The 20,788-nt window shown below is 42.5% G+C and overlaps 1 protein-coding gene across 2 annotated transcripts; it reads left to right on the top strand.

Moving 5' to 3' along the window:
• The first annotated feature begins 387 nt into the window (after window positions 1-387).
• On the top strand, window positions 388-20,102 carry trip11 (thyroid hormone receptor interactor 11). 2 transcript variants are annotated; one of them, XM_055057179.1, is made up of 21 exons: window positions 388-967; window positions 3,719-3,795; window positions 4,877-4,987; window positions 5,073-5,375; window positions 5,635-5,703; window positions 5,986-6,151; window positions 6,238-6,564; window positions 7,045-7,089; window positions 7,188-7,282; window positions 8,119-8,328; window positions 8,551-11,487; window positions 11,591-11,731; window positions 12,133-12,326; window positions 12,575-12,738; window positions 12,859-12,962; window positions 13,036-13,135; window positions 14,993-15,074; window positions 15,789-15,903; window positions 17,344-17,466; window positions 18,398-18,539; window positions 18,618-20,102. In XM_055057179.1, exons 1-21 carry the CDS (start codon window positions 829-831, stop codon window positions 18,830-18,832), a joined length of 5,859 nt encoding a protein of 1,952 aa, XP_054913154.1. In that variant the 5' UTR covers window positions 388-828; the 3' UTR covers window positions 18,833-20,102. The 2 variants fall into 2 exon arrangements, with proteins under 2 accessions (XP_054913154.1, XP_054913153.1); XM_055057178.1 differs by having other exon boundaries at window positions 18,398-20,102.
• Window positions 20,103-20,788: the final 686 nt, after the last annotated feature.

The following is a 20,788-nucleotide window of genomic DNA, read 5'->3' as shown; positions in this document are numbered from 1 at the left end:
GAGTTTGAGACCCCTGGTTTATGTGATGCAGTTTTTGCACTGCATCCTGCTGTCCTCGAATCACATCATATCATATTATTATTTCAATTAATTTGTAAAAATGTGTTTTTGTCTTACTTCATAGTTTTTGGGTTATTTACAAGGCTTATTTGTTGGTTTAAATTTTGTTTCGCTTTTAATTGCCTTGGTAATTCGGCCACTTGGCCAAATTATGTCACATTACATCATATATTATATTACGATGGATTTTTTTTATTTATTATTGATTTCATTCGGCAATTGCGCTTTTATTTGAAATCCTGCTCATCCCTGCTTCGCGTCCTTTTGTTGGTCCTCCACTCCAGTATCCCATCATGCACCGCTTCAGACCTCCGTGTCCACGTCAAATCTGTCAGCAGAGCAGAGCTGATAATGGCTGCAGTTGAGGTGGCACTTTTAGGTCTTCAGACTGCTAGAAAACTCTGACACTTATGACTGAAACTTTCCGCAGACAGCAGCGACTCCAGCAGAAACCGAAATATAAAATCAGTCGTTGTGTTGTTCTACTATAATGCCTCGTCGCTCGCTTGTCCTCCCAGGTGCCTCCAGGCGACCGAGCAGCTGTTGTTAGCCGGGTTTGGTGCTTGCTAGGCGAGCGTCTGTCGGGACCGAAGCCGCCGCGTTTTTCACACCCAAACAAGTGGATTTTTAACGCCGGCGTAAATGTCAAGCAGAGCTCCCAGCTCAGCTTACATGTCCGAACCGTCCTCGGCGTATTTCAGCTCAAACCGTGGCTAGCTGTCCGGCGTCCCTCGGACTGGTTCTGCTTTTGTTTGGTTCTCTCCGAGGATGTCTTCCTGGCTGGGCGGACTGGGATCCGGCCTCGGCCAGTCCCTGGGACAGGTCGGGGGCAGCCTGTCATCGTTCACCGGGCAGATATCAAACTTCACCAAAGACATGCTGCTGGAAGGAGTGGAAGAAGTCGGAGGTAAGCTCCAGTCCACGCTGTAGCTTTACCTCGGTGTTGTCCACATTACCATTTAGCACACTTGTAGCATGTAACACACTGGTTCTGTTCAGCTTAGATGTGTTCAAATATTTACATTCATGTGTCTTTATGTTTGAGCACTGGATTTGTACCTAAATATACATAATTCTTCAACTAATTTTGCTGCATTTAGAATACTATGAGTAGTCCAGGTAACAGAATCTGTTCCACAATAAACATAAATATGTCCAGGCTGTATAAAGTAGTAGATTATCTGCATAATGCTTCCTGTTGATTGATCAATGAGTGTCAGAAAAGGGGCTCCCATTTTTAACGTAATCAAATTCCAAAAACTTACAACACTATTGAAAATAATTGTTTGGATTAAGTCTACACAGACTGACGCTTTAAGCCTCTACTTGTGTTAATTATGAGGATTTTCTGCTCATTGCTAATGAAAGCATGCTGATTAAGATTAGAATACTACGTCAAATCTAATCAATGGGAAAAACTTTTATTTAATACAGAAATTTGGGTTTAATGAAATAAATCAATTTAATCCAACTGAAAAGGAAGGAATTGTAAGATTATCCTCATTCATGCATCAAAGCACTCAAACATAACATTTATTTGACTTTTAGGAAACTTGGAATAAAATATTTGAAGGAATTTTCAGAATGTGACACTTAAAAAGTAGAGAAAAAGATTTTTTATGAAGAAAATTAAAGAAAAAAAAAGATCCAAAATCAATCCTTGATGTATTGATTAGTGCATCTCTACTGAGAAATGAGATGCAATCAGAATTTTTGGGTCCTTCATTTTGTGAAATCTGTCTTTTTTTTTTTCGTACTCTGACATCTTCTCATTTAAAGTAATAATCCTTGAGTAGCTTACTGAAATGGAATGTGGTTTTGTGGCTCCGATAAATATGCCGGTCAGTTGTTTCTGTCAGATCAACGATCTGTTTTTAATCCATTGCATGTAAGATTCATCCGTCTCCAGCTGGAAGTCAGAGGAACGTTAAGGGAAACATTTTCAAATGTTATGTCTCGAGGCTGAAGAAGTAGGAATTGACAAAAAACAACTCATTATATGAATTGGTGAACTGACCTGAGGCCAGTAAAACAAGACAAACCAAGTGTTTGGGATTCCAGCAAAAGATAAAGTTTCTTTCCTCGTTTCTCATGCGCCGTCAACCCAGATGACGATTTTAACAGGAAATGATTAAAATTACACAGGAAACATCTACTTAGTTTAGATGATATTTTCTTTTTAAGTCTTGCAAGGTTCATGTTAATTAGATTTTGGTCATTTTATGTTGGACATATAATTAATAAAACATGCAATTATATTTGATATTTGACAGATTCTTGTAGACTGAGAACTTTTTACAATCTCTTTACTTTTGGGGGCTTTTATATTTATATTCTCTAAGTGAAGACCTCAGATCTTATTATTATTATTTTTTTTGCTTGTTTGTTTGTTTGTTGACATCAAAAGGAGGCATTTCTTTGTCAATTTTATAACCAAAAGTAGGCTAAGCTGAAACATGTTTCAGCAGAAATTAGTTTCTAATCTGACTATAGTTGAAACTTCACAGATTTCTCCTAACTTCTAATTGAGGTCCGGTTATGTTTGATTAAGTTTATCTGCTAAATTGGGAGCTAACCAGTTAAAAGGTGATGCCATTAGTCTGTTAAAGAACAAAATATATGGGAGAATTTCAATTTTACTTTCTACTTGTGCACTTGAGCACGTTTTTACACGTACATGTAGAAACATGTAAGTAAGCCTATTTGACTAATTCAAACTGGACGTGATGTCGGTCGTCAGTGAACTGATAAAACATCGACTGAGGAAGAACTTTGGCCGCAGATCTCCAACTCACCGCCGCAGGCAAAAACCTAAAGTGTCTGTTCTTATCACTGTCGGGCAGCGACGTATACTCACCTAAACACGTTTACTATTTGTAACCTTGCGGTGCACAAAACCGTGAACCGTAAGCACTGTGCATTGCTGTAAGGTGGAAGAGTTGCTGTCTCGAAATCCGAAAGTTGTGGTTCCAGTGATTCCAGCTTTCCCCTGCCAGGTGTCGGCATGCGACCAGGCGAATGTAAAACACCTCTACTGATCAGTATAGCTATTTAGGCGCTATATAAATTCAGTAAAAAAAAAAACAAGGCATCCTTCTTTCAGATTTTTAAAAATAAATTTGAGCACCTTTCAACGTGCACAAATATGACACTTGCGCATAAAATCTGAACTATATCAATTAACAACGTTATTGTCAGTCAGGTTCAACATACTTTAATATTACGATCGTTTTTCACACGATTGAACTGAAAATACATGAAACATAATGTTCGTTGGGTATCTTTGTTTCACTTCACCTCTCCCTCTTCGTCAGGCGTTGTTTTTAGGTTAGTTTTTCCAAATAAAGCAAATTTGATAATTTTATTATATTTTGAATTTTTTCAAACTCTGATTATGGTCAGTTTGCAAAAATATAGACTTTGTGTATGTGTCATGTTGTTTTAACATATTGAAGAAAAACTTACTTCCGAAGGTGTTTTTATTTTGCCTTTTGTGTGGAATAAAAACAGAGTTTTTATAAAAAAAAGAGTTTTTATAAATCTACCTTTACTTAATATGTCCTGCGCTGACATAATGTGCTGAGGAGATGCAAATTGACTGGTTATGTCTGTTCTAAAGCTTTTCTTAATGCTGTTTTTTTTTTTCGTATAATAACAGATGCTGCCACAGAATTACACGTGTCCAATTCCAAGTTGGCTGAGGTGGAGGCTGCGTTTTCCACTCAAAAATCAGAGGTTAGATTTGTCTTTTTTTTTAAAAATCTTTGCAACATAAGAATAGTTTGACTTGTTACAGTAGATGATTTTTACAGGGTTTTCTTCCAGCAAGAAATGCTGATAAATGCTTTAGTTCAGATCAAATGGTTCCTGTGTAAATCAAAGTGAGTCCCACCAAACCAACAACGCTGTGGCTGCTGTTGCTCATGTGAAAGGCTACAAGCTCATTATTGGACCGAATGTGCCAGTACTGAAGCTTTTAGCAGGTGATTGTATTTCAAAGACAGCAGATAAAATGACTGGCATTTTCTATCAACTTTAGCTGTTTTCCATCAGCTCCACATTCACTGGCCGGCTGTTGAAAACACTTAGGTGAGCGACCAGGGCAGTAATCCGTCCCTAAAAATAGCCGCCAACATGTGTAGCTCAGAAAAGCTGCTTTCTTTTTTTTAAAGGCAGCCGCTGGAATACAAAGGGGATAATTGTTTTGTGACATTTTATTAGTAGATGAAACGGCATCTTACTGATTGCACAAGAAAACCCTGATAAACTACTGAAAGCATGTTTTCAGTTGTTGTAGGGATACAAAGAAAAAATGTACTGCACACAAATCCGGTGGCGTGAATGCATCGCTGATTTCCGGGTTTTCATTTGAACTAGGGATGTAGAATATTATCGCCATGGCATCGGCCGATATTAGCTGTAAAATTTAATGCCAGTTTTTTCGTCAAAATAACTTCCAGACATGAAACCAGTGACAATAATGCCTGCAGCACAGCGCAATAACAAATTTGAACTGTTTGGGTGTTGTTGTCTTAGAGAGAGCAGAGGTCATAAACAAATTTGACATTAGACATAATGAAGGTTGAAAGTGTTGCATCATTTTCAGCCTGGTTGCACATATGGTTATCGGAAAAATAGTTTTTGTATTACGGCATATCCAGACCGAATCTGAACAGTACTATACTGTTCAGATTCGGCCAAGTACTATTCTGTTCTGCCTTGTGTTCTCCCGTCTCCTGGTCTTCCTGTGGACGTTCATTTCTTGCATATCTTCACACATGTAAGAGTCAATATGTGTCCTCTCTCTGTGTTCCAGTATGAAAGGCTGAAAAAACTTCACGCAGAGCTGGAGGAGAAGCTGGAGGCCTCAGAGATCCAGATTAAACAACAGTCTGCAGAATACAGAACCCTCCTGCAGCAGAAAGATGTGGGTGCAAACATTTTCAAATCGTGAATGTTTTGGGACAACTCTCCACCGACGGGGAAAGTCTAAATTCCTGTCTTTCTCCCAGGTGGAGATCAGCCACCTAAAAGCTCGACAAAGCGGCCTTCAGGAAGAAGTCCAGAAGCTGCAGCGGTCGGCGCAGTCGGCCGCCTCCTCTCCAGCGGTGCTGCCGGTGACCACCGCCTCCCTGACCGCCACCTCTTCCTCTCCTTCCACCTTCCTGACGCGCCCCGGAGGGCCTCATCACGCCTTCCATAGCGACGAAATGGACATCAGCGACGTCCTTTGGTCGCAGCAGGAAATCAACAGGCTGTCCACAGAAGTGATGCGTCTAGAGGCAGACGTGGCGCATTGGAGGAGAATGTCGCAGGTAAAACAAAGCGTGCACGGCAAAACTTGTAGTATCCAAGAGCCAGATTATTTTTAAATCCTTGTCAGTTAAAGATGAGCCACTTAAATGACAGTTTAGAATAATTGTTGCAGGTACTGTGATCCAGGAGAGACTTTTGGATTTTCTCAATGAGCCTTATAATTAAAATAAGTGTGAAATTTATTCATCTAAAATGTATCTGAGCTTAAATACAGAGACTCTTTGATTTTTATTATGTTTATAACAAACTCTGTTTCAGGCATCAACAACCTCAGGAACTGGTAATGGTGACCAGGGGGAGATTCTGAAACTCCAAAGAACTATTAAGGTACCTGCGCTAGTTCTGATTATGTCTTTATAAAATAAACCTACGTTTTAAACACTCTGAATCTGCAGTGCTGTTTTCTGTAGTTTTACTACAGGGTCGTCCAAAGTGTGACTTGCAGCCATTTTCAGCTCCTGGACTTTTTTTGTTTGTCTTTTTTTTTGTAGCCCATGACTGCAATTCAAAACTGATAACCTGTACCCCTTTACTACTACTGCTACTATTTATGATGATTATCAGGAGACACAGTAATGAGACTGTAGATTTTTAACTTTGTTGGAACAGGAGTTACGGGATGAAATGAGTCGAGAGGTGGATGAACATCAGCATGAGCTGGCGGCTCTGCAGGACGCCCAGCGGCAAAAGCTGGCGGAGGTTACGCGCCGCCACCGAGAGGAGCTCGCAGAGTACGAGGAGAGGATAGAGGAACTGGAGGAGCAGATTCGCAGCGGTGAGACTATATTTTATTTCAGCCAAAAGCACCTGCATGGGAGTTATTATGACAGAGGAAACTAATAAGATGCTGACTCTCTCCAGGGGACGGTCAGGTCAGCTCTCCTTCAGATTCCTCCAAACTGCCCGAGCTCCAGAGAAACGTCCAGACTCTGCAGGAAGCAGCGGAGCGGCGCGAGAAGCAGCTGGCCGAGCTGTCTGCCAGTCTGGAGGACGCGCAGAGGAACCAGGCCTCCCTGCAGCTGGAGAGGGACGACGCTCTGGAGGAGAACGCAGGACTGCTGCAGAACTACTCGCGCCTGCAGGCCTCTGTGGCTGAACTCCAGACACGAGTCCAGGAGCAGGAGGGGAAGGCTCTGCAAAAAACTCAGTTTGAGCAGGAGATTCAGACGCTCAGAAATAACTTAGCAGGTGGGGTTTATATATGCTGAATAATGTAGCATGAAATGATCTGTTACACTAACCTTTCTCTAAGTATTTCTTGTAATGTGTTTTGGTGGATGTATTGTAATAACAGGCTGCACCGATTGCAGTTTTTTGGCTGATCACCGATTACCGATCTTTTAAAAAGCCTTACCTGTCTATTCTGATTTTGGCCGAAACTATTTATTTTTTCTGAAATGTCGCTAAATATAGTAAGAGTCACTGAATTGGCAACAGTGGGATGACTGTTAACTGCAAATGTGCATCTAACAGTCTGCACATTTGCCGACTGGTGATAGACAAACTTCTCTCACAGCAGAGCAGAAAAGGTCAAAGGTTGACCAAAATTAAGGAAATTGGCACCGATAAATCAGCTAGCTAATGGATTGGTGCACAAAGTAGCAACTTCAAAAATAGTACCGTTACACTTCTTTTTTTTAATTTGTTGAAATGTTATTATTTTTATAGCTGCAGAAAAAGAAATAGAGCGACTCCAGCACCTTTCAGAGGCAAGTATAAACACAAGCTATAAGTTCTAAACATAATTGAACGCGTTACATTTTTGTGTATTTACTGCTTTTAAACAATCTCACATTTGAACTTTCAGGCAGAGCCGAGAGAAGAGGTTGAGCATGCAGACATCTTAGAACTGAACACCATTATAGGAATGTTGAGGCAAGAAAAGGAAGTCCTAGAACAAGAAAAGGTTGGTTTATTTTATTCAAATGTAAAGTTCTCTTTTTAACGTTATTATCCACTGGCACTTTTTTTTTAGAAAACATGAAGGTTAAAAACTGTTTTATTGTTTTTTTTTCTAATGTTCTAGTTTGACAAAAGTTAAATACTGTTATCAGTGAATTTTTTTTTTTTGTATTTACAGTTGAAGCCAGATGTTTACATGCACTCCATAAGAACATAAATGTGCACAGATACTTTACACCTGGCCTAAAATTCAAGTGTTTGCTTTTATAACGATCATCATGGTTGGAGAAAAAAGGAGAAAACTTGCATAACTGAGAACAGCGACATTCCAACTTCTAAAATGGATAATAGTCGTACCACCAAATTAGTTGTAAAATTGCTTAAAGATTACAAAGTCAATGTATTGGAGTCAAAGAGATAAAGCATTGATCACAGAGATCAGTTTTTTTTTTCTTTTTTTTTTTATTAAAGGAACCAAATTTCCATCTATTTTGCAGAATACCTAGAACATTCATACAGTTTCAAATGTAAATATTAAGAAAATGTATGTTGACCTCCATGGAAGATGTTTGACTTATTATTCTGACATTTGTCAAATAAAAATTAGGTTTTGAACTTCAACAGACCTGAAATGACGGCAAAAAAAAATATCTCATCTGACTTCATGTCAGAATGTGAGGGGGGGAAAAATGTTTTTGCTGAGCTTAGCTGTTTCAAACGTGCACACTCCAAATGTATCAAATGTTAGTTACTGGCTGTGGTGAAAGTCAGTCTACATGTCTGTGAACCTCTGGAGCGTCGAAGCTAACGATATTTCCTGATCGTTTTCTCTCTTCGCAGCTTGAGCTGCAACACAGACTGACGGTAGCAGAGGAGCAAGTGGTTTACAAAAATGAATCCCCGATGGAGTCTGGTGAGGTGGAGTCCCTGGAGGATCTGAAGGCGGAGCTCGAGAGGAGAGAGAAAGTCCTGAGAGCCACCGAGGAGGAGCGGGACACCCTCATGTCAGAGCTGGAGGAGTTGGACCGACAGAACCAAGAAGCAACACAGGTCTGGTTTGCCTCAGCTCGATCCCCACGATCCAGCTATTTCACTTTATTTTTTGATTGAATTCATGAAAAAATGCGAGTTGGCACGAGAAAGCTGAGGCTGAGCCATATGCAGTGTGAGAAGCACAAATTTCTTATCACAAGCCACAAGTTTTTTTTTTAATTAAACTTCTTTAGTAAAGTAATAAGAAATAATCAAGTTTTTTCTTTTAAATCATTTTAGCATTTGATCGCTGCAAAGGAGCAGCTCTCTGGCCAGTTGAAGGAAGCTGAGGCAGAGCTGATCAGAACGACCGCAGAGCTCAACGCCTCCAAGGACCAGAAAGGAGCGCTGGAACGAGAGCTGGAGACCCAAAAAGAGAAAACCAGCCAAAGCGCGTTCACCCTCAACGACCTCCACATGGCCAAACAGCAGCTGGAACAGAGGGTGAAGGAACTGAAAGACGCTTTGGGACGCGCGAACGAGCAGAGTCGGGAAGCGAGGCGAGAAGCGGCTGAGCTGAAGAAGACCCTGCAGGAGCGAGAGGAGCAGCTAGCCGCTGCTAAAGCGGAGGCGGCTCATGGAGGACAGAGACGGACGGAGGAGGAGCTGGCGGGGAAGGAGAGGGCGCTGTCGGACCTCAGGAGAGAAATGGATGAAATGAGGAGCTCCTACGAAAAGGGGATGTCTGAAGAGTATGAGATGAAGATGGCGAACCGGAGGTTGAAGGACGAGCATGAGAACGCTTTGCAGAAGTTAGAGGAGATAAGCAAGCAGCTGAAAGAAAACCAGGCCGCTCTAAACAGGACAACGAGGGAGAAGGACACTCGTATTGAAGCACTCAAGCTGGAGAAGAACCAACTCGAACTGGAGCTGTCGCAGGCTGAGAGAGCGCTGTCGGGGCAGGTGAAACAGTACCAGCAGACCATCGAGGAGCTGACCCGAGCCAGATCCATGGACGCCTCGGCTTTGCAAACCGAGCACGAGTCAGCCATCAAGTTAAACCAGGAGAAAGACCTGGAGATCGCCAAGCTGAGGCGAGACCTGGAGCAGCTGGCGTCGGACCACAGAGACACCAACGAGATGCTCTCGATCACCGTCGCGGGGCAGAAGCAGCTGACGGACTTGTTGCAAGAGAAGGACGTCTTTGTGGAAACCTTGAAACAGAACGCGGCGGATCTACAGGGAGAGATGGAGAACAGGGTGGCAGCCATGACCAAAGAGGTTGACGTCCTCAAACAAGCGGTGGACGAAAAGGATAAGCAGCTGGGAGGGATGAAGGAGGAGAACAGCCATCTGAAAGAGGAGATCGATCGGCTGAGGGATCAGCAGAGCAGACCGCAACCACTGGCCGAACCCAAGACTCTGGACATCATCACCGAGCTGGAGACAGAGATCGCCCAGCTGAAGTCGTCCAGGAACGCACTGGAAGACGAAGTCCGGTCGCTGAAGAGAACCTCGGAGGAGCAGCAGGCGTCTCTGCAGGCTCAGCAGAGCGAGCTGGAACAGACCGCCGTTCGCCACCAGCAGACGGCGCTCGACTATGACAGACTCATACAAGCCAAAGACGAAGAGATAACCCGCCTCCAGCAGAGCGTGGAGCAGGGCCGCCTCCCGGCGTTCCAGGGAGACGTCATCCTCCACGAGGACAAGACACGGTCTCTCAATCAGGACAACGGCAACGAGAAGCACGACCTGTCCAAGGCCGAGATAGAGAAACTGGTCCGCGGCATCGAGGAGAAAGAGACAGAGATCGTCCAGCTGAACGAGAAAAACCTCTCGCTCACCAGGCAGCTGGAACAGCTGGCGTTTTCTCGCGACGAAGTGGGCAAACTCTCCCAAATGATCCGGCAGAAAGATCTGGAGATCCAAGCGCTCCACGCCCGGCTCTCGTCGGGTCAGGACGTCCTCTATCTCCAGCAGCAGCTGCAGGCGTTTGCCGTGGAGCGCGAGCAGATGCTGGCCGTGCTCAACGAGAAGACGAGGGAGAACGGGCAGCTGCGGTCCGACTACCACCGCCTGGTGGACGTTGTGGCCGCGAAGGAAGCCGCCCTGGTGAGGCTGCAGCAGGAGAACCAGCGGCTCTCCAACACGAGCGACCCCTCGGGGAGCCAGGAGATGTTCAAGGAGACCATCCAGAACCTTTCCCGCATCATCAGGGAGAAGGACATCGAGATTGACGCTTTGACTCAGAAGTGCCAAACCTTGGTGACCGTCTTGCAGTCGACGGGAAGCGAGGCCGGCGCTGCGTCCGGCGGCGTCAGCAGCAACCAGTTCGAGGAGCTTCTGCAGGAGAGGGACACACTGAAGCAGCAGGTGAAGAAGATGGAGGAGTGGAAGCAGCAGGTGATCACCACGGTCAAGAACATGCAGCACGAGTCGGCGCAGCTGCACGAAGAGCTGATCGAGCTGCAGGGCCAGGTGTCCGCCGACAGCGACTGCAGCTCCAAGCTGTCGGTTGACTACGCCCGGTTGATCCAAAGCTACGAGCAGAAGGAGAAAAGGCTGGGAGGTTTGAGTCTGGAGCTGGCGCAGGTCCAGCAGACCATCAGTCAGCTCAGCAACACCAAGGATGTGCTGCTGGGGAAACTGGATAGCGTCGCGCAGACTCCCGAGGTCGCAGCGACCGCGCAATCGAGAGGTCTCAGTCTAACAGCCGAGCCCCAAACCCAACAGACCACCGAAGTTCTGCAAGCGCAGCTGGCTGAGAAAGAAAACCTGATCAGGACCCTTCAGGAGAACAACCACCGGCTGTCCGACGCGGCGTCCGCCTCGGAGAGCGAGCAGAGGAGTCAGGCTGAGGAGGCCCGCCAGGTCCGGGACCGACTGGAGTCCCTGCAGAGGTCAGTGAGGGAGAAAGACCTGCTCATAAAAACCAAAGGAGACCAGCTGAGCCAAGTGAGCGAGTCGCTGCGCAACCGCGAGAACGACAACGAGGTATTGAAGCAGGCTGTGACCAACCTGAAGGAGCGGGCGCTCATCTTGGAATTGGACGCTCGGAAGCTGAAGGAGGAGAACGAGCAGGTGGCGGCGCGCTCTCGGGAGAAGGAGTCGGAGTTCAGGGCTCTGCAGGAAACAAACATGCAGGTTTCGCTTCTGCTCAGAGAGAAGGAGTTTGAGCTGAGCGCAATAAGCGAGAAGGCCGCCACTGTGGAGCGGATGCTCAAAGACAAAGAGCTGGTCAGTTTGATTCGTGGTCTGCAGCCTTTTTGAACAAATAATAAAGTAAATATTCCCATGAGCGTTGTAACTTTCTTTTTGCTCCTGTTGATTTGTGCCGCAGGGTAAATCCGGTGAACTGAATCAGCTTCTGAACGAACTGAAGTCCATGCAGGAGAAAGCGGTGATGTTCCAGCAGGAGAGGGATCAGATGATGATGGCGCTGAAGCAGAAGCAAATGGAGACCACGGCTCTGCAGTCTGAGGTGGGACCATCATTAGCTGCGTTTCCAATAAAACGTGCTCATAACTTTCTTTGATATTCAGCTAATCTTGGAAAAACAGTTTTGCTATTGCTGTGTTTCCTATGACAGTATAGAAAAATAAAATAATTAATTTCAGTTGAATTTAAATGAATTAAGACCATTTTTTTAGTTTTAAAATTTAAATTATGAGAATAAAGTCATAATATTGCAACTTTATTCTCATAACTTTATTCTGGTGCGACTTAAGGCGACTTCACACTGTTCCAAGTGAGAGAGAGACACAGAGCAGTCATGGACAGCAGATTGTTACAAAATACGTTCAAAGATATTTTACGAAGAAACAAATGAGGCAAACAGTTCAGCTAAGACGCCGTTTAACTTGAGAGTGTTTGTGTTTGCAGCTGCAGCACACGAGGGATAAAGAGCAGCGGCTCAACCTGGAGCTGGAGAGGCTGCGCAACCACCTGCTGGAGATCGAGGACTCCTACACCCGGGAAGCCCTCGCTGCGGAGGACCGGGAGACGGAGCTGCGCAGGCGGGTGGCGCTGCTGGACGACAAACTGGCCACGTCGTCAAATGCCGTGGAAAACGCCAGGTTTGCATAAACTCAAAAACTGCCTTCACCACACACATACACACACATACATCATGCGTTTAAGTATTTTATCGCGATGCTTAAATATGAGAAAGCGTATTTCTGCATGCGGTTCAGTGCTAGCTCCTTTTTCCGTCTTTTTCTTGAAACGTTTTTTGCCGTAATGATTTATTCCCTCCAAGCTCGCGCTGAGCCACAGTATTTATCTATTTATTTTCATTCGGAGAGTTTTCTGCTCTTCTTTCCAGCCAGCAGGCCAGCATGCAGGTGGAGTCTCTCCAGGAACAGCTGAGCAATGTGGTGAAGCAGCGGGACGAAGCACTTTTACAACTCAGAACCTCTCAGGAACAAGTCAGGCAGTATGCAGTGTCGCTCTCAAACCTGCAGATGGTGCTAGAGCAATTCCAGCAAGGCAAGTTGGCAGAGAGGGAAATCATTTCGCCATCAGCTTCTTAGCAGCTCTTCTTTGCAATAAATCTATAATTTACCATTCCCATTTATTGTTTCAGTTATTTGTGTCTTTCCATTTTAGAGGAGAAAGCCATGTACTCGGCAGAGCTGGAGAAGCACAAAAAAGAGAAAGACGAGTGGAAGAGAAAAGCTCTCCTGCTTGAAGACCAAGCATCTGCTCTGCAGGTAAGTCGGCGAACAGAGAAAGCGTGTGTCCTCGTAATGTCTTGATCCGATTACTGATTTTCATTTCTCTCAGCTGAACTTGGACGAAGCCAACGCTGCTCTAGATTCGGCGTCTCGCCTCACAGATCAGATCGATCAGAAAGAGGAGCAAATCGAAGAGCTAAAGAAGCAAGGTGAGATGAGTTTGAGCTTCTTCACTACATTTAATGTTTTCTTTTCCCAGCAGATTGTAAAATGGCAATTAAAATGGCTGCAGATCATTTTTTCCTGCACCAGTTTTGTACCCTTGCTTGATCTTTTTTGAAATCTTTTTTGCATTTATAGTTTTTTTAAGAATGTAAGCAGATCTGGCTGCTGTAGTGTTGCAGGGGCAAAGCACAACCCACATATTGAGGCCTTTGACCTCATGCTGGCGGTCGCAGGTTCAACTCCCGGCCTGGTGACACTTGCCGCATGTCTTCCCCCTCTCTCTCTCTCATTATCCTCTTTCCTGTTGAACTACATTCAAATAAAAGCCAGTAGCGCCAATAAAACCTTTTTTAAAAGAAAAATGTGTGCAGATAAATCACACCTATTATTGAGTCTCACATTTTATTTATTTGAATATTATTCTTTGAATTTAACCATTTACCAGTTAATTGTAGCTGTGAATCCAAAGGTAACCAAAATAACTGAGCAACTTCCTGATTATTTAATGACTGAAATGATTGGCTTTCAAAGAGGCCTCAAATCGTCTCCAGGATATGGATTCCTGTGAAAATATCAGGGACAAGCCTCCAAATCCGAAAGTATGAATTGGCAAATAAACTAAGTGAAACTTTTAGCCAAAACCTGAGCTCAGATTATGAAACAAAATATAAAATTAACACTTTTAGCCAAATACTGGGCTCAGATTATGAAACAAAATATAAAATTAACACTTTTAGCCAAATACTGGGCTCAGATTATGAAACAAAATATAAAATTAACACTTTTAGCCAAATACTGGGCTCAGATTATGAAACAAAATATAAAATTAACACTTTTAGCCAAATACTGGGCTCAGCTTATGAAACAGAAAATAAAACTGTATGTAGCTGGATACCCTTATCAGAGCCTGACTTGCAGACTAATGTATCTTTCTGTCACTTTTATCAAGTAAATCATTACGTCACAGCAAATTCTCAGACTGTTTTTGTTGCCTGGTCTCAGACCTCACAGTCTGTATTTGTTCTGTCTGGGAGCAAGCCTTTTATCTTTATTTTCTAATTCTATTTATATATGTATAATCTAAATGTGGCTTATCTAGAAAACATAACTCTAGATCTAGGATTGTGCTAGAATTTTGGTTATTCGTCATTTTGACTGAATAACCATCTAATTCCATCTAACTTTCTTTTTACCTGTCATTTTCTAAAACAGTAATGATGCCAAATTGAACCACATTTCATTTTAATTTGGTTTAATTAATATTCCACAAGCTGAACAGAGAATCCACATTATCACACAACAACCAGGTGAATATATATAACTTTTATATAGACAGACTCACTTTGTGGATATTGACAGAAACCACTGATTCCACTCCCAGGAACTATATATAGACAATTAAATTAAACGATTGCACTTAAATTGTGAATGATTCACCCAGGGCTTTACACCTCCAGCTAGTCTCCATGGATGTCTCAAATGTCCCCAATGTTTTGATGTTCATCTGGAGGTTGAGTCATCGCTCTGCGGCCGCACTGGACACTGGCTTGCAAACATCACCTCGGCCAAAATGTTTAAACCGGTGAACATTTCTCTATTTAAAGTGATCAGAAGTCGGCCAAACTCTGAGAACAAAGTTTCACTATAGCAAATTACATAAAAAATCTGACTTCCCATCAGTTAACCTAGATGAAAAAGTCATGCATGCTCTACTTGGCATTCATGTGCCAAGTAGAGAAACAAAGCAACATTAATATGTTTTTTGTTTGTTTTTATTACTATTTTATTTTAAAGTATTTTTGTTGCTGGTGAAATGACGACTCTCTGGTTTTGTGTTTCAGTGGATGTGAGGCAAGAGATGCTGGAGGAGGCACAAAAGAAACTCATGAACCTTCTCAACAGCACAGAGGGGAAGATAGACAAGTAAGTTGGGTTTTTGTCCTGCGTCTGCTATTGATACAGCCAGTTCAATGAAAACAATGTCGACATACTTTTGCTCAAAAGTATCCAACAAAATCATTGTTTTTCATTTATTTGTTCGTTTAAAAAACAAAAACAAGCTAACTTCCAGACCCAGTGGGGCCTTTTGTACATTTTTGTCTTCAGGAACGCGTCACATAATTGTACAAACGTGAATATAAATTAAAATAATTAATAGAATACATTTTTAGAAAAAAAGTTGTAAAGTTGAGGGCAATGTGTTTTATGATGTAGTGGTAAACTATTTTAAAAACATGACATCCAATCAGACATTTGTCCCAGTTTTGATGATAGTATTAGCAATTAAAGCAGTTAGCATTGCAAAACTTTTTTTAAATGCTGCCAGCCTTCCTAATCTATCACACTCCATGACTGACGGAAGTTGAAAACTCTCAAGGATGAAACGGAGTAATTTTCCCGTAATCGCATGAGCCTTTGTCGCCCTGAGTGAACTGTCGACATGTTTTGACAAGCCCTAGAAAGTACATCTTGTTTTTGGATGTCTTTTTTTTATTCTCTCTGCTTCCTCTGACTTCATTGTTGAACACTTTGATGATACTGAAAATAGGTCATGTTGGCCAGTAATCGCGTCCGTACTGAAGAGTGTTGCCAACTCTACTTGGTAACTCTTTGTTGCGTGTGTTGCTGTGTCTGCAGGGTTCTGATGCGCAACCTGTTTTTGGGCTACTTCCACACGCCTAAAACGAAGCGGGCCGATGTGCTGAGGCTCATGGGAAGTGTGTTGGGACTGAGCAGAGAACAAGTTGATCAGGTCAGGCGGTGACCTTCACTCATTTCGACCCGGTGGACAGCTGGGCTTTTACATTTCAACTGTGAAGCAACAGTTAGAAAATCTTAAAAATAACTATATAAAGTTATTACACCTTCCTAAAATAATGATCTAAGCTTACAATAAATATATGATCAAATCTTGGATTGATTTGAAGCCAGATCAATTGTTTTAAGCGATTTGGAGTTGCATTCATCTCTCCGACATCATCATTATAAAATACACAATAATTGTAACATCTAGTTTAAAATAGTCTATTTTAAAACATCGTATTATAGAAAATGCAGAAATAACTGCATAACTTGCATCCATATATGTCATAAAATATATTATTTTGCTTTACTGTAGATCAAAATTTCTCTCGTTTCATCAAATCATATATCTTTTGGCAATAATTTAAGAAGTGAAACTTGTCTGTCTCGACATTTGCAGAACATTTTACGTTGTTTGTAAATCTTTCTGTTTGGGAGTCAGACGCAGAAATGATTATTGTAATTTATTCCTGCCTGTCTGGTTCACATCTACAGCCATGGAACTTCTGTTAGCTCTTGGAAAACAACCCCAAAAAAGGAACAAGCTCAACTTTGTGCAACTAGAACAATACGGTGATTATTTATCTAATTTAATAAAGCCGATGGAAGAGGAGAGTGGTGGCTTTAATTAAAGCCTAATCACCTTCATATGAAAGCCTCCTAACTCCGATGTCAGACCTGTTTAGCTTTAGACATCTAGTACAAAAATATCAAATAACAGGATCCCAAATTTGATGTATGGGTCAATTTTACTGTTTACATACAGACCATATCAGCAGATAATCCACTTGGTTTAATTCGCTACCTTGCCCTTAAGAGTCTGGTTATTCTGCTGAAAAAGACACTGCCGGCGATTTTATTTTAACTCCGTCATCCCCAGAAAGTCCTCGGAGCTCAGACCTGAAAGAGACAGCATCGTCTTTTCCAGATCGTCTTGGCTGGTCGCTGCGCGGGAATCCGTCCAACGATTCCAGAGAATGTTACCCAACACCGTTTAAAAGGAAACGCAGGACAAGAGAGATTTCTGTTTCTTCGAATAAAACATTTTTTATTACCTTTAAGGTCCCTGAAAGTTTTTTTTTTTTTTTTTTCCATTTCCCCCCCTTCGTTCCCTCATCTCCTGGTAAAACTATTTAGAGTTTCCACTTTACAGAAGCCAAGAGTCGAGTAAAACCAGCAGACTTTAAAGAATCAGTGTCGGTGGTGCTGCTGTTCCTTTTCATGTGTCTATTAATTGTCAGGCATTGATCCATGCAGCCCAATCTTGCTAAGAAAATTTCTAGACTGTAGTTAATAGTAATAATAATAATTAAAAAAAAAAAAAGATAAGCTTTGATAACACTTGAGAGATTGAATTTATTTTGTATTTCCTAACCTTCTGTCTTCTTAGATGTTGGAGGACGATGCCCGCCACGGTGTTGGTGGGTGGGTGTCGAGCTGGCTCGGAGGCAGAGGAGCTCAGAGTGTGCCGACTACGCCACAGAGGCCCACCAGTGGGCAGGGGCTGAACTCGGTAAGTTCGGAACGGGCTGGGAGCCACAAACTTGCCTACGCCGCGCAGAACGGCAGAGAGTCGGAGAGTCGCATAAAAACCACCGGCTCTCTGCAATTTCTTTAGAATTCATTTAGCAACGAATGGAAACAAAAAGCTAGAGTTAAATTTAACTTCAAAACTATGACGGAGAGGAAATGGACAGAAGAAAAATCAACTGTGTGGGGCAGATTTTCCTGATCCAGTTTCTAGCAAACAGAAAAAAAAAACTTCCTGAAGAACAATTCTACGAAATATAAAATTGCACCTTCGTGCGTCTTCTGTACAGTCATTTATTTTAGTAATATTGATTGCACTAATGATTAATTGAATGAAAAATACAAAAACTAGAAAATTTTGCGGATTATTCATACAACCACGTATGTTTAACACAATGTTAAAATTGCATTAAAGGTTGCAAATAAACAATTTAATTCTTTTTTAAATAAAAAAAAGAAAATAATCATTTTGTTGCCTGAAATGCAATGACATTATTTCTTCAGTGAAGGCTTTATCATTTCTTGTGAATTATACATATGCGAGTAGAAATACTTCACACATCAACATTTGAAAATTTCACCTCTTTCTGTTTGACTCAACATCAATACGGTGAACAGCTAATAATGTCGACTACTATTGTTTGGCACAAAACGTGCCAAACAATAGTTTTTTTTTCTTTTCATAATTTGAACCAGGTGAAGCTAAAGCTATGCCACTTTAGCCTGTAAAACCCAGCTAACAATCAATCGACTACTCAACCAGTTTTAATAATCGATGATTAATCTGATTGATCGTTGCAGCCCTCGTCCTGATGAAGTTCTTTATTTTGCTGTGTGGAATATTTTCGATTTAATTGAATCTGTAAACTCACTCACTCATTCATTCAAACCTGCCGGCTCCCTCGCCTCCGCAGTCTTTCTCCGAGATGTTTGTGAAGTTCTTGGAGATGGAGTCGACCCCGTCGCTCCCGGCGCCGAGGCTCCCGGTCCACGACATCAAGCCACTGAGCGCACCGCCGTCCGGCAGAACCGGTGGCTCTTCTTCAGGCTCCGCGGGTAAATTGGCGCGCTTGCGAAACAAAACAAAACGCAGTTCAATCAAATGCTCCCAAAGTGAACCTGTTTCCATCACAGGAGCTGCGGCCGGCATCCGGAGACCCGGCGAATCCAATCCGTTCCTGGCTCCTCGTTCTGCTGCGGTGCCGCTGGTGGCCGGTTCTGGCACCGCCGGCTCGGGAGGTCACCTGCTGATGAAGCCCATCACTGACGCTCTGCCCACCTTCACCCCTGTGCCTGTCTCAGCTGAGGCCAGCGCTGGAGCCGTGCTCAAAGACTTGCTAAAGCAGTGACCGGGGCGACCCTCCCCCTCCTTGCCCCCCCGCTGCAAATGCCACACAGATGTCTTAATTTATCCAGTATGAGTTCAGCACTAAAAACAACGTAACGTTATTGGTGCGCCTCTGCTCCCTCTTGCTGCTGTTTTCATACGTCGAGCAGCAATAAACGATCAGATAAAACGCCGAAGCTTAAGATAAAATCTGGGAAAACTTGGAAACTACAGTAGGATTTTTCTTTTCTCTCTCTCTCTCTATGCAAAAGACAATTTATTATTTTCAGGTTCAGACCCACAAATTTGCATCTCACGCCAAAAGGAATGAATGAAATTGCAAAGCAGAGTAAATCCCAGCAGGTCTGAGCAAAAGTGACCTTAGAAACTCAGTGTTGGAGTGCAAATCGTGGGCTGAGGCTCTGCTTGCAAGAGGAGACATGCCCGTCGGGTTTCATCTCCTCCATTTGCATTTAACTGCTTGTATTTTCTTGTCCTGTTAGTATTACTTCAACAATTCAGCAAGTTTTCCTCTGATCCTGGGCGAAAACTAAAAGTTCTGGCAGCAGCACACTACATGGAGATTTATGCGAGTCAGTACATCTGCTGAAACCATAAGGATCTTTTTTCTTTTTTTTTTTTTTTTTTTCCTCGTTGAAAGATTTAGCGTTTTCCAGACGGCCAGACTGTGATATGCAATAGGCATAATTATGGCTGCTGACTGTGGTTTATCAGAGGGTTGAGACTGCTCTTTATGTTCACATACAGCACTATTATACAGTTACATATATGTAAATGGGTAATGTAGGTTTCTTCATTCTATTCTATTTTATTTAGTTGTAGGCACAAAGGATGCTTTGGAAGTCAAGTGCCTGCATTTTTTGGAAATTTGATAGTCGTATAATCAAAAGTGTAAATGCTTAATATAAATATATATTTACAAAATGTAAAACAAAAAGAAAGAAAGAGAAGGAAAATTCTGCACATTTTTAAAAGTTTTGTGTAATCGGATCAGCGTGCGACTGTGCCGCTCCACATTTTTGTACAGGCATCAATCAGCCACTGCAGAAGGAATGTTACAGGATGAGTCCAGGTGTGTTGATGAAATGTAAAAACAGTAAATCCTGAAGAGAATTTTTTTTTTTTTTTTTTTTTTTTTTTTTTTTTTTTTAGGTGTAAAAGAAATCTGAAGCGGAGAGAAAAAGATTCAGATTATCTTGGAGAGTCTTCGGCTAAGATCGGTACCTGTGACTTAATTAGGACTTGGCGTTAAATAAAGGAGCCACTGGTGACCCGGCTGTTGATGAGCTTTTTCTTGCAAACTGTTGCATAGAAAGGATTGACCTTTAACCTTCAAGTTGCAACAGGGTTTTCCAATGGCTACTTTCAGCTGTGTGATGAGTTCTCCTCAGTCAAACGACCTACAGCCACTGTATTTGAACCGAACGGAGCATCTTTGGGATGGGAGATCAAAGAAGACTCCAGTCACTCCAGCATGTAAACGACTTGAGAATAATTTAAGTTGTTTACGTGCTAAATAAAATTTACCTTTTTAAAACCTTGATACTAGAAACCAGTAGGGGTATCAGGATGCAACTTCATCACTCCCTATATGATACCAATATTGCCTCTTTGTGCATTGGCTGATACTGATGTTGACAATACGATATCAGCACAAATAATGCATTCTTCAAAGGCTTGATCAATTGACATTAGTCAGAGAACAGCTGACCTATTTATTATTATCCAAGGGGTCTGCATGTGGGATACAGGTGCTGCTGGATAGAAACACTGGAGCGGACCCCGTGCTGGAGTGGAGTGCTTCTATCCTCGTGTTTGTATCTGAGAATTTAGATGTAGGCTGATGTAATCTAATCTGTTTTTCAACTGATACGGACCAATTTCCGATTGGGTATCAGATTGGGACACTAGAGTGGTGCAATGTGGTCTTAGTTTTATCACAATATTTTATAGAACT

This window comes from Poeciliopsis prolifica, unplaced genomic scaffold, assembly GCF_027474105.1.
Source record: "Poeciliopsis prolifica strain line A6 unplaced genomic scaffold, Auburn_PproV2 SCAFFOLD047, whole genome shotgun sequence".
Lineage (NCBI taxonomy): Eukaryota > Metazoa > Chordata > Actinopteri > Cyprinodontiformes > Poeciliidae > Poeciliopsis > Poeciliopsis prolifica.
This window is presented reverse-complemented; position numbering and strand designations above follow the sequence as displayed.

Excerpts from the sequence above, each read along its gene's own strand:
- trip11 (XM_055057178.1), top strand. The coding sequence starts at position 829 with ATGTCTTCCTGGCTGGGCGGACTGGGATCCGGCCTCGGCCAGTCCCTG. Across the intron at positions 4,988-5,072 it reads CCCTCCTGCAGCAGAAAGAT|GTGGAGATCAGCCACCTAAA; the intron begins GTGGGTGCAAAC and ends TCTTTCTCCCAG. Across the intron at positions 8,329-8,550 it reads AGAACCAAGAAGCAACACAG|CATTTGATCGCTGCAAAGGA; the intron begins GTCTGGTTTGCC and ends AAATCATTTTAG.